This window comes from Phalacrocorax aristotelis, chromosome Z (genome assembly GCF_949628215.1).
Source record: "Phalacrocorax aristotelis chromosome Z, bGulAri2.1, whole genome shotgun sequence".
Taxonomy (NCBI): Eukaryota; Metazoa; Chordata; class Aves; order Suliformes; family Phalacrocoracidae; genus Phalacrocorax; species Phalacrocorax aristotelis.
In genome coordinates, this window is record NC_134311.1 from 15,436,819 (window position 1) to 15,450,244 (window position 13,426).

The following is a 13,426-nucleotide window of genomic DNA, read 5'->3' on the forward strand; positions in this document are numbered from 1 at the left end:
AAAAAGGAAGGCCATCTAGAACAGCTATGCTACTCCCTAAGTTAATTTTCAAGAAATGGACGCTAATCACAGTACAAATCAATAGGAAAGGGTTGTTGTGGAATAGCAGGCTGAAGTTCAGCTGCAACAATTTGATCTTTGCAGATATTAATCTGTTTCTCCCAGGAAACGGCGGGGGTGTAGTGGGCGTGGGGAGTGGAAGAAGCTGCAAAACAACAAGAATAATTGGAACGACTACTGGCTTTGGCTAGCAGAGCTGAAACTATTTTGCAAGTTTTAAAAGGGACAGGAAGAACAACCAATTTTTTTCCTTTATCTAGCCCTCCCTCCAAGTGAATCAGGAAAGGTGTTTTCTTCTGCTTTTTCTAACTCAGGAATACACTCTGCAATTGAGAATAGCTAGTTTACAGAATTTGCGATTTTTTGACCTTATGCTAGGAAATTTAGTAGGGCTCAAAAGATTATGAATGGAAACACTTTCTCACTTAAAGGCAAGTCACGTATCTGTGGCCAGGTGCCTCAGCATATACAAATGTTCTGCAAAATTTGAAATGGATTGCAGTGAGATAAATTCCATAAAATCTATTCACAAAGCTGCAGTTAAATTGAAATACCTTGAAATCAATTCCTTAAGTTTACAGATGTAAATTCCTTCTGTTTCACCACCTTCCTCTGACAGCCAAAATTATTTAACTAAAACCTAGAATCTACTCTTCTGTTTCACTCACACCAATATAACCCAATTGCTATACTATAGTAAGAGCCTAAAAGGAACTCCCAGATTTGATATAAAAGGGATTTCAGACCATAAAGCAAATTACTTAAGAGACTTACAGTAGCTCTTTTTTTGAATTAGTAGCATATTGACTAACAGACTCCATTTAAACTGTTCTAACATCATAGTCATAAGGCTTTGGTCTTTAAGTTTGCAAATTGCCACCTTCTCTCCCCTCCTGAAGGGGTAGTAATCTTTGCACTGATGAAAAGGTGATCCAACAATGATGAAAATTTTTTCTATTAGTAAAACTGTTGGTATTAATACTTTTTCTACAATGTGCTTTCAATAATGCCCCTGAAAGAAAATGGCAGCTTTGTCAATAAATTAAACCTGGAGAAAAAAATCCTAGTCTTATGGAAATACTCGAGAACTAGAAATAAAATCCTTGTTTATACCACCCAGCGGGCAGTATTTTTTATACATGTTGAAAAACTTTCCACCGCGACACACTATTATAACAATATATGGGTAGAAATATCTTACAGGCATCATGCCACCTACAAGAACCCAAGTAATCAGGACAAAATTCTGCCCCATTTTGATCTGTAGCAAAACTTCTCCTATATATGATTTTGGACAGCCAAACTGAGCTAGCTAATGGAAACAAAATACTTCTTAACACTTATTTGTGAATTCACACCAAAAGCCTAGAGTCCGCAGAAGTTTTTAAAAAGCACAATAAATGAGAAACTGCGAACCAGTTATAAATGAGTACAAAGACTGGAATTAAAACAGCTGCTTACAAAATAGCTGTGTTCATTGCATTTGACAGTTCAGAAGGCCCATAGGCCCTTCACCCTTCCAGGAGCTGCGTGCTCTGCCACTCCCCAGCTCCCTACCAGCCTGACTGTAGGGAACTGACTCAGGAGCAAAATCAAGAACCTCATTTTAAGAGCCAACACAAGAGGAAACCTCAAGCGATAGCAGTGCTAAACTTTAGATAGCAGTGCTGAACTTTAGATAGCAATTTGACTTCCAAACAAATTCAAACTTATGGTATTACAGACAAGTTCCAGAAACAGAAGAAATGTAACGGTTTGACCAGTTTTTCCATGCTCCTTTGACAAGCATATGACAAAACTACAAAAACAAAAAGTTACATTTCCTTTCAAAGCTATGAAGAATCCAACCGGTAACATTTCCCATCTTCTGGATTTCAGAGAAACTGGTAATGAATGATGCACAATTCAGATACCAAACTACAGCGTTTAAAATCAGAGCCTTTCCTAAAAAATCTGTAATTTCAGCATTTAACTCAGACACACCATTGTAGTACATAAGGAAATGCCATCTGGTGTGTTTATATGACATAAATATGAGTTTAATGTAATAACGGGAAAAACTCACTCAGTAACAGCAACTGAGTCACATGAGATTAAGTATACCTTCAAAACTTACATTCAAGACTCCTGTGCCGCACTCAATTACCCACTAAAAATTCCTTGAAAAATAGTGTCATACCATTCACAATGCAGCAACGGGAACATGTGTCCACTAATATTATTAACATTGTATTACAATCCAGTTGGTATTTTCATTACAGCAGGGGCAGCTGTAATCATTGTATAACCACAGCTTAAGCCTTGTTTGGCAGTTCAGGAGGGTGGGTGTCAATGTTCCTAAGGAACAGGGCAAAAAAAAAACACTAACCAAAAAAGCCCAAGAACCCGCCCCAGACCACACATGGCCAGTATTTGTTCTGCTTAAATTCTATGGAACATTTGCCAAAAGTCAAAGTTTTTAATATGGTGGAGACCAAACATGTGGGCAAGAGTGTGACACTTTCATAAGAGGCTACAAAATCCTACTTTCAGCTTTCATATTACTACAATGCAAAATACTTCTGCAGGGGAAAAAATATGCTTATTTCATTGTATATGTTCTAACATCTTAGGCGAGAGGCAAAAATTTCCTACACAAACCAGTTTTCACTTCTGCAAAACAATGATTCACTATGAAATTAGACACATTAACTCAAAACAAACAAAAACAAATTTCAAGTGGCAAAGTGAAAACCCCCAATATTTACAGACATCTTTCTCACAATCTTATAGGTCATTTCATTTGATTGATCAAGTTTTCCTTATCTTGTCGGCTGGTTACAGCTGAGAAGGAAAAAAAAGTTTTCCATGATTTTCATCCTTACAAAAACACTCCCTTCTGGCTGGTCAGGAAGCAAGCATCTATTAGACACATAAAATTTTTCTTGTACATACAACTCACCTGCTTGGGAAGCTGGAAGAGAGAATTTTTGTAAAATATATCTTTAGCCTGACTCCATGTTCCATCAATGATGATCAGAACAGATGGATTAGAACACATCACAGCGACTTCTTCCAAATTGGTTGCTTCAGCTCCAGGATACAAAATGAGAGTATTGGGATTTCTGCACACAGTTGCTAATTCAGGATACCTTCAATGCACAGACACACAAAGTAACAATAATTATTAAAAGTTTTCATGACAAATACATACTTCTAGATATTCCAAGTTACTAACTCCCAGTAATCATCTCAAAATTTTACTTAAGTTTCAAAGAAAGTCCATTGCTCAGCCACCACTTTGCCTTTCCAACACCTCAAAAGTCATTGCTTCTCCCTCAGCTCCTAAGGGGCGAGGAAAAAACCACCCACAAAAGTAATCAATGAAAGCTTGATAAAGCAATGTAGAAGGAATAGTTTCCAATGCTTTAATCATTAAATCTTTAATGTCTATTTGACCCAAAGATGTTTTGAATTGTTTATCAAAATTTAACATGTATTCTAGCAAAGTTTGTTCAAGCACTTGACACAAAAATATTACAATCATCCCATTTTGAACCCTATGTAAAGAAAACTAGTAATTCATAGTTCACATCTACAGGATGGGTTTTTTGAAATTTCACCGTCTCCATTTTTTTAAATTACTATTCTACAGTTAGAGTCCCCAAACTTATTCATTCTCTTCTTCCTTCCTGTTGGCTTCTACATTTGGCAATGGTACCAGAGGAATAGCTACTGTCTATTAAGTGTTCACTTAATGTACACAGATTTTCCTTAAGTTTTTGCATGACACCACTGAAGTTAGTTTATAAAGATGTATGAAAGGCATTGTCATTTAAGTGGTATCAGAAGCCTCAAAAACCACCTAGTCAAGTAGGCTGGTACGGGAGAATGTGAGAAATGGCCTTGTAACACGAACTTCATTACTTGTCGTAATCAATTTCAGCAGTACCACATACTCTTCAGAATTGCCTCAGTCGGAAAACAGGAAGAAGTAAAAAGCAAGGGATGACTGTCTGAAGCATGTGACAAAGAATAAGAAATTAATTCTGCATAATACCTCAGAGTTACAAAGAGTAACTGATGTGGTAAGAGGAGAAGAGCAATATGTAGTTGAAATAGCATGTGACTGTGCTCTGAAGTGGAAGGGGAAGCCAGATAACGTGTATCAGAAAAAGGTTAACAATAGCCAGCACACAAAGTGGGTCCTCCATGCTACCTATCAAGTACCACTAGGTGCAGGAACACGGACGCAGACACAGGGACAACGTAGATATGTAAGTTCACACAGAGAAATTTGTAATGTTACTGTGACCCCACAGCTTTTAAACCCCAGGAGTTGGGCACCTGCACCACTCCTCCAACAATCAAGCGAGATCTCCTTTCTTGGGGCAGGGGGGGACACGACAGAAAAATAGGTTAGGGAAGAAAGAAATGGTTAATAATGGGGTTTGAGTTGACATATACTGGGTGCCCTTAAAACTATGCACTCCATTATCACTTTCTGGCGATATATGTGAAAACACAATTTTATCAGGTTCAGGCAGAATTGCAATGCCTAAGACATTGAGATCCTGAGCTAAAGACTCATATAGGACCATATGGGAAATATCTGAAATTAAAGAAAAACTAAATTCAGTGTACCAATAAACCTGTGTCCAGTATTGCAATATTTGACCATCCTGCTCCCACCCAGCAAACAGACCAGACTGATTCAACACTACAAGGTTCATTACTGTCAACATTTTTTACTAAAAAAAAGAGTAATGCTCTTTCCTTCCAAAATGAACAGAAAAGAAGTGTAAATAGGGACAGGAAATCTGTAAGATAAGTCTGTGGCAAATAGAAGTACATGGAAACTTCCCTACCCACTATTTTTTTAAACCTCTACTTACAGTATGGTAATTTGGTATCACTTTAGTTTAACCAAGAATTATGCTACATAAAATCAAAACCAAGGGGGTATCTCACTACAGACTACCTGGCACTCAAGGTTTAAATCTAGAAAAACAGTCATTATTTTCAGATGTTTGCCTTGAGAACCCAACTCCTCAAAGAGCAAAGTATCCTAATTCTTGGATAGCAGAGCTTTCAAATCATTACCGTATTTTATATGATTAAAAACAAACAAAAAAAAGAATTTTTAAAACTAATCCAAAAGCGTAATCACTATGAAGCATTACAAGTTTATATTACAAACACTTCAACTGAAGTCTTAGTATTTTAAATATGATTCAGTTGAAAGCATTGGTTTTCAATGCTTATTCATACAAAAATCCAGCCATTTCAGTTTACAACAGTTTTTATGCAAAAGCAAAGGCAGGGGGTTGTTCAAACAAATTTTGTAAATTTTTCCCACAAATTTAACCTAGGATTTCAGGGCTTATTATGCATACATTGCCATAAGAACTCAGAACACTCTGCAAACTAGTAGGATTTGCTGCTATCTTCAGAGAGTTTACTATCCATAGACTTAATCCTGGAGTGACACTGAGCACATGCAGAGAGTGATTTAGTACTTTTTCCTTTCACAAGAACAGGTTCTCAGGAAAATATGCTGCACAACCCCTTCTAGGTTATGATTCACACTGACAGTCACAGTCCACAATAGTAGCTTTATTAAAACATGCATCTTCCATTCATAAAACATGCTTGTTCTTCCTGGCTTAGAACAGCACAGGAAGAATGAGCTAAACATAAACACATAATGATTTGCTTAAAAAGGAATATAGTTTGTTTAAAACAAATTTTTTTTAAAAACTGTATTTCTATACAAGTACATCCTGTTAATTCCACTGTAGGTTTTGTATTTGCTGGGTTTTAAGGCTTTCCGTACTGTTAGTTATTGCTAATACACAGTGCAATTAAACCTTTCCTACTCACATACTACCAACATTAAGAATTTGTCTCCCAAAACAGTTTTTATGAACATCCTTCATCTGCATTTAATTAGATCTGTGAAAGATATGAAAAGTCTTAGTAAGACTGAATTTGTTTCTGGTAAATAAAAATGAATCTGTTAACTGAACAAATTGATACGGCATTCAAAAGGCAAGTACATATCAACAATATCATTTTTCACAGCCACTTAGCAAGAGTATGCTTCCGATGTGCTTGCTTTGGGTAAACACTGTAATACAGTGAATTTAATCACACACTACTTCTGAAATACTGCTATAGGGCAGGATTTTCTCTGCAAGAGTCAGATATTTTTAAAAGGAAATTTACAGGAAAGAATGGTGAAAAATTAGCCATTTCACTATAATGCTGAAATAGAGTTGTTGCCTGCTGAGCTCCTTTGAAAACCTGATCCACACCCTACAGTACTACTTTTTTTCCATATATGCTTTAAGCTTAGTTCAGCATATAAGTAAAAGGACTAGGAATTAGATTTCACCTTCACAAAGCTTTCCTTCTAAAAGTAAGTGCATATAATCCTACTATAAAAACACAAACACTGTTAATATTGATTTTTTTGAATACCAATAATTTATTCCATTGTTTAAGTACAAGAGTGATTTGAGACAAATAGTATGGCTTATTAAAAATACAGGAGACAATTTCATTAAGGCTGATGTTTGTATTCATGACAACTCATGAAATATTAAAGGATATACGCCAGTTTCGAAACTCTCCTCAGAGACACAGCAAAAGCTCTTTGCTCAGTCCTATGCTATGCAGGAAAACTTATTTTTGCTTTTCATCCCTGCCTGAATATTCCCTGCAAAGTAAGGGTAGCATCAAAAACTCAGTATCAGGTCAGTTGGTAGTCCAGACTTCCTTGTTTAGAATGACTAGACAGAAATTTCAGGCCACACACTAGATTACTGCACTAGGAGGTAGATAAGCAACTTCTTAGCAAGACACATCTCTGATCCCAAGACCTCCAAATTGCTAGAGCTGAGAGAATAATTCAGTAAATCTCACCAGGCTTGTAGCCACACTTCTGTGAGCTCTTCATCCTTTTGGGTGGTTTTTGGTTTCTTTTAAATTCAAGCTGCTTTTATTTAAATTCAGGAATATAATCCTGTATTCCAGCTTGACTTGTATATGTGGGGAAATTAAACCCAACAGAAACACAGAGGTAAGTTCGGAGCAGAAGGCTGAGTTAGTAGGATAAGCACATGGACAAGCTAGGAACACAAGCACAAGCAGCCACACCAGAGTAAGCTAGTCCAAGCTACCAAAGGAACAGTTGATGATGATGATGGAAGAATTTCACACAGCAGCTGCCCACAGTTGCAAACATGGTCCTGCTTTTCTTGCCATCTTGTGACATAAAGCAGTACATAGTTTCACAGCACTTATGACTTCGAACATGGCAAAATACAACATGCCTGCCATCAAGACATGCAGCTTCGGCAGTTCAGATGCAGAATGAGGGGGGATGTTTGTGCTGGGGGCAGCAGTTGCTGTAGACAAGATAGCTGAGCGACATTCCTCACAACAAACTTTGTTTATGTAAGGTATCCACAAATTAGTTTGCCTGCTAGTTTGTGACAACCTGGACTCAGGAACAATTCGGTGAAGGAAGTTCCTCTTTAATTGTAGCTCCTCTTCTCAGCGTTCAGAATACTGACATTTCCTGCCATCTTTGAAACCTCAGCTGCAAATGCTGGAGTGTGACTGTGGCTCAATACCAGGAGACAGTCAAAGACAATGCGCATGGTAAAGAGGCACAGCAGTAAGCCCAAGGGGCTAAACTGGGAGGGGAAGTAGAGGGTGAGGAGCAGTGTGGTTTCTGGTCAGTGTATGAGACTACTTTAAGCTACATCTTATTCCTTATCATAGTCCTAGACCTTTACATAGCACTTTTGCAGAAACCTTTCTTAGCATGAAGCATGGCTAACTTCAGAGAATTAATGGGGACTTCAATTTTATCTTCCATTTCAGTCAGAACAGACATGCTGATGGCAGACACTTTGAAGCCACCAAATTTCAAAAGGAGACTGAGAAGCCGAATTTCTAAACATGTACTTTTCTTCTTACCGATCAGTGGTTGACTTTTAAAGAATTCACAGCTTTGTGTTAGTCAGGGCATAAAAGAAAGATAACATTGCTACATATGAAAAAAATATCTTAAACAGTCTGTTCCTCCTCAGCCTTTCTCAAAGATGCTGCAAAAGAATGGTATAAACTCCTAACTGAGTGATAACGAGAACGTACTTCTTAATTTAGGTACTATACTTTAGCATATAACCAAGACCTAGTAGGCTTTAGAATTACTTCGATTTGCATGCTACTTCAGAAACAGGTTTTCTCACTAAAGAAGTGGATGTGGTAAAGAAGTTCAAATACAAAAATCTTCTATGTTAACTTAATTTCCATGAAGACAATCGATTAAGCAAATCCTTAATTTATTTTGTCACACATATTTATGCACTATAACAGCAATTATCACTTGTTATGATTGGGCTTCAAAGCCATGAATCTCAATCATTAAGTAAAAATCTCAGAAGAATATATAGTGAATCTCTGATGAAATTATGAATATACACAATTCACTCATACATACATAACAAGGAAAAAAATGTGCAGCTCTGTAAGATTCCACCCAAGACAAGGCAATCATTTAATTGACTTCTGAATTGCCATTGGGGAGAAAAGAGGGGAGAAGAAGAATACAGCTTAAAGTTTCATTTCGGAAGTATTACAACTGTAACAGTTTATAACAGTTTTTTGTTGATGTTACCTGAAAAGACCTAATAATGAACATAGCTTGGTTGCCTGTAAGACATGACTTAGGTTTGTGAATTACTGTAGAGTAAGTATTAAGCAGTGTAATTATAAAAATGTGACAGAAGTGACACTTGATAGGAACTAAAGGGACCTTACATTCAAAAATGTTGGATGTTACTAGAAAAAGGGCTTGCTTAAAAAATACACTCAGCTAAAAAGAGGTTTTACTTTCTCTGAAGCCTGCAAGGCAGAGCAAGATCTAGTCTTTTCTCTCTGGGTCTCTAAATAATAACTAAAGAGGAAAAGAATAAAGTGGAGGCATATGAAGGATCAGATGGCTTGGAGTACTCTTTTCTAACCATTTTTAGGTTGCTAAAAACTAGCAGAGACTCTCCAACACACTTTCCAAACAGAGACAACAGAATTTTAAGAACAAAAGTTGTTCACAGAATAGATGAGCAATACTAAGTATGAAAGGACAAAATAAAAAAAATTTTAAAATAAGTTATTATTTCCACAGAAGAAAGAAGTACAAATTAAGGGCACAAAATGCAAAGGACAAAAAAGGAACAAAGAGAATCGTCGCCAAATTCTGAAAACTTCAGTGATATCGTAAACCGTATAAAATATAAGAAGTATAAGCAAATATTAATATAGATACAACAGAGACTCATTAACATACTAAGGATGGTTATAAAAGTATAGCACAAGTCTATGTGTGTACCACAAAAACTAGGTAAAAAATAAGCACATTAATTAAAACCAGAGCATGAGGGTGGGGCAGGGCGGAGGGGGGGATGGAGAGGGGAAGAGGAACAAACACGAACCGCAACACTGATCTGTTATCCAGAGGCAAAATTAATAATAACTAAAATTAGGAATAAGTAAAACCTCAAAAATTGAATTTCACAGTTGATCTTATCAACAAAGTAATGCAGGCATCAGCACCAACAAACAAGTCAGCTCTTACATTAGAATGTAGGCCACCTCGAAAAGTACTCCACTGCAGTTAAAGCACAGTGTCCTTTCTTACGCAAAAAAAAAAAAAAAACCCAACAGAAATTCAAAGACACAAACATATAGCTGTGACCTAGCTGGAGAAGGTCTACTAAAACAACAGCAAAAGGGGTAAAAGTTTTTCCAGAGAAACTGAATAAACTGAGGTTGTAAGTTTTAGAGAAAAGAAGGCCAAAGGGAAACGTAGTTAATAGTCTCCAAAATCACAGGAGGGAGGAAATAACCTATTCTCCATGTCCACAGAGGACAAGAAAAGAAATAATAAGTATAATTGCAGTAATAAAGATTAAAACTAAACAGGGACAAAACCTCACAAGCTTTCTAATGATAATAAGTTCACATGTTAAAACAGACCCACTGAGAATTCTGCACTCTCCTGTATAGGATATTAATACCATGCCTAAGTGCAGTTGATCTCACTTTCGCAGAGGAATAACAGTGTCATCCTGAGGATCTTCCTATCCCTACTTCTCCAACTGTGCTGATATATACGTGTAATGAATATCAAATCCCAGCACTGGCCTTTAGTTGATCTTATTCGTAAACTTAATGATTTCAAGTAATCGAATTATGCTGAAGGAATATCCTCTATACAGACATGACGTTTCCAGTGTTTTCACACATGTACTTAACAACACATGATTTTGCTATTAACATTCATTCCTGGAGCTGTACCTGCTGTATTTAGATATATTACCAGCTTCGAGTTTCCATTAACAATTTGTAGACTTTAGAAAATGCTGGGATTCCCAAGAAAAATTAATTTGTATCATTTACAGTTGCAGTATTCCACTTCAATGCAGGTAACATTTTATTGCAATAATTAAAAATAATATCAGTCTGAAGATTACAACTTCCTCTTTCTATAAATACATAAATATAAAATTTTTTGTCTGTTACATATCTTCCCATGACTGACAGCTAATGTAAAGCTCAAAAACATTATGTGATTTAAAAGATATGTTTTAAGGTGCAACTATGGTCTTGAACTCTGTAAGAGAAATACTTGCAATACTTGCTTCTCATACAAACCACTGTTTAGCCTTAGTTTTGGTATGCAGCAGGCACTGCAGGCCTATATAATCCACTTACTCTGATAACAATCTCCGCTAGGCAGAATTATTCAGATTTGTCATTTGCGCCTGAATTGAATCCAACCACTCTGTCATAGCAGATTCATACATTCTCAGGATCGTACTTCAGACAAGTAGCATTTCATTATTTCTCGGATGCATGCTCTTGAGATGTGTAATTTAAACACTATCTTACCTCATTATAATCCAGTTTTTGTATCATAAACATTTTTATTACACATCTATACTCAGTTTCTCTCGAACTCTCTAAGTGGTCTTAATTCAGCAGGGATCTATTAAGCTTTGCCAGTGCAAAAGGCAAGTGTTCAAATTTTAAAAATCCAACAGTGATATTTAGTAGCAAACAGTACTAATATTATAGAACACATGCTGATTTATTATCTGTGGAAAACCATCAGGTTAATGGGAACTTCTCAGAATAACGGGAACCAAAAACCTCAAGTATTTTCAGTATATTAGAAGCCTGACTGAAATTTATGACAAATTGAGTTTTTCGGAGAGACAAAACAGAGACTAATTAACTCTACAAGTGTTTACAGGACAATCAACCAAGCACAAACAGACACATAGGAAAAAATCAGCCAACAACCCAAAAGAAACAGGAATCCCTCAGTAACAGGAGGTAAAAGTACCCATTCTAGAGTGAGTGGGTTGACAGGACACCAGGCAAAGAAAAGCTCTGAAAACAACAGACTTATTTTCAGTCTGACAACAAGAGATATCATCCTAGCTTGTCAAACAATCAGGACAAAGCAGTTCAATAAGCTGAGAAAACAGTTGATCATCACGTTTTGGATGGACTTTCATGGGAAAAGATCTTTATGTTTATCAATATGAAAGAAAAGTATGCTACAATATCTGAAACAGATTAAAGTCAAGACAAGAATTATAAGGTCCAGCTTAACGGTCACCATATATCAGAGAACATATCAGAGAATTAGGACCTCTCCTTCTATTACAAAAGAGTATAGATTTGCAAGTTTTTACCATTTGGGCAAGATACAACCACGTGCCTGTAGATAATCAGTAAAAATCAAATGCAGAGAAAAGAAGTAAGCCTATGTGAAACCAGTACGCAACACTGAATCGGAGAACAGCAGCATTATGAAACCAAAATGATGATAGAGGGACAGAAACTAAACAGTGCAAGAATATCAAAATGTAGAAAATATCCCAAGATTAAAACAAAGTTTTGAAAGACAGGTAATAGGGGAGATGAGACCAGGCCAAGAAAAATCAGAAGCTAACATGACACTAGATGAAATAGTTAAGCTAGAAGAAAGGAAGGGATCAGAAAGATACCTTCTTTTGCCAGTGCAGAGCAGAACAAAGCAAAGCCAGCATGGCAAGAACAAAAACCACGCTACTACATTCCATCAATATTATCCTAGAAAAATCATGAGTATTGAGGGAAGACACAAAGGAGTTTGAGGAAGATCTGCACATTTCAAGAAACTGAGTCTTAATGGTGGCAGTATATGTTGCAAAATACACTGGGTTAACTTAAATGAAAATTTAGAATTGCTTAGCTGCAAAGATAGCACAGCTGAAGGAGAGAATAAGGTGACCACAGGAATTAAGTTCTGCCATGGATGGGAAGGTCAGCTGTACCAACGGAGAACAGGAAGCAGCTTTGGGGCTGACAATCTTGGCAATGAACACTGATAAATCGGAAACCATCTGACAACAGAGTGCGAGCAGAAAGCAGGAAGCTGCTGGAAATTACTCAAAGGGAGGTGGGATTATTTAGAAATCTAAGAGAACATTACATTTGAAGAATTATATATGACTTTGACAAGCAGAAGCACTGAACCAGAGATACTGATTTAAAAAAAAACAGGTTTTGATCAAGAACTATGAAGCAGAAGCTGTCCTAACTAATGACAGAGAATTTGAGATACCATCAACTAAGGAGACCTAGAAATCTTTAAGTCAAATGTGAAAGGCTTGGATAGGTGGTAGATAGTGAAAACAGTAGGGCATTTGTAAAATAATCACATTAAATGATAGTGTAAGAGAGGAAAAATTAGGAAATGCTATCTGAATTTGTGCTGCTAGAAGATTTAAGCAAAGAATGGGAGAAAGACAAAAGATGTCTGTAATTTCTAACACATGAACATACCAAAGAAGGCAGGGGAAAAGGGAAAGGAAATTATGTATAAGTTATGCACATTTGAATGCTGACAGGCCTAAAAGGAGCAATACGAATTGCACCAGCTGTCAATACAAAACTACTATTTAAAAAAAAAAAAAAGACCTGAAGCAAACAGCAACTATAGTCATGAGAAGAATAAAATAGATATGATAAAAAATGCATATATTTTCCTACATTCCTAATGAAAGTAATTAAGTTACACACATTACAATTATCACGAACAGTTAAAATCAATTTGTTTCACAAACAGAGGATAAAATATTCTGAGATATCAATATAAACTAACTTCCACATTTTCCTTTCTAAAAGGTTCAAAAATCTAAGGTACAGGCTATTAGAACAGTCTCTAGCCAAATTTATTGGTAAAACATATTTAGTCAAGGATATAATCATTCTATATAATCCTGTGCTTTGCAGCATGAACAGCACAAAACAACAGCCT

At 36.4% G+C, this 13,426-nt stretch overlaps 1 protein-coding gene across 1 annotated transcript in view; it reads right to left on the reverse strand.

Moving 5' to 3' along the window:
- The window catches only part of DTWD2 (DTW motif tRNA-uridine aminocarboxypropyltransferase 2), an 86,764-nt gene that overhangs the window by 37,251 nt on the left and 36,087 nt on the right, over window positions 1-13,426 (reverse strand). The window contains exon 4 of the mRNA XM_075078574.1: window positions 3,002-3,191. Coding sequence (XP_074934675.1) covers window positions 3,002-3,191 — 190 coding nt within the window. The remainder of the gene's footprint in view (window positions 1-3,001; window positions 3,192-13,426) is intronic.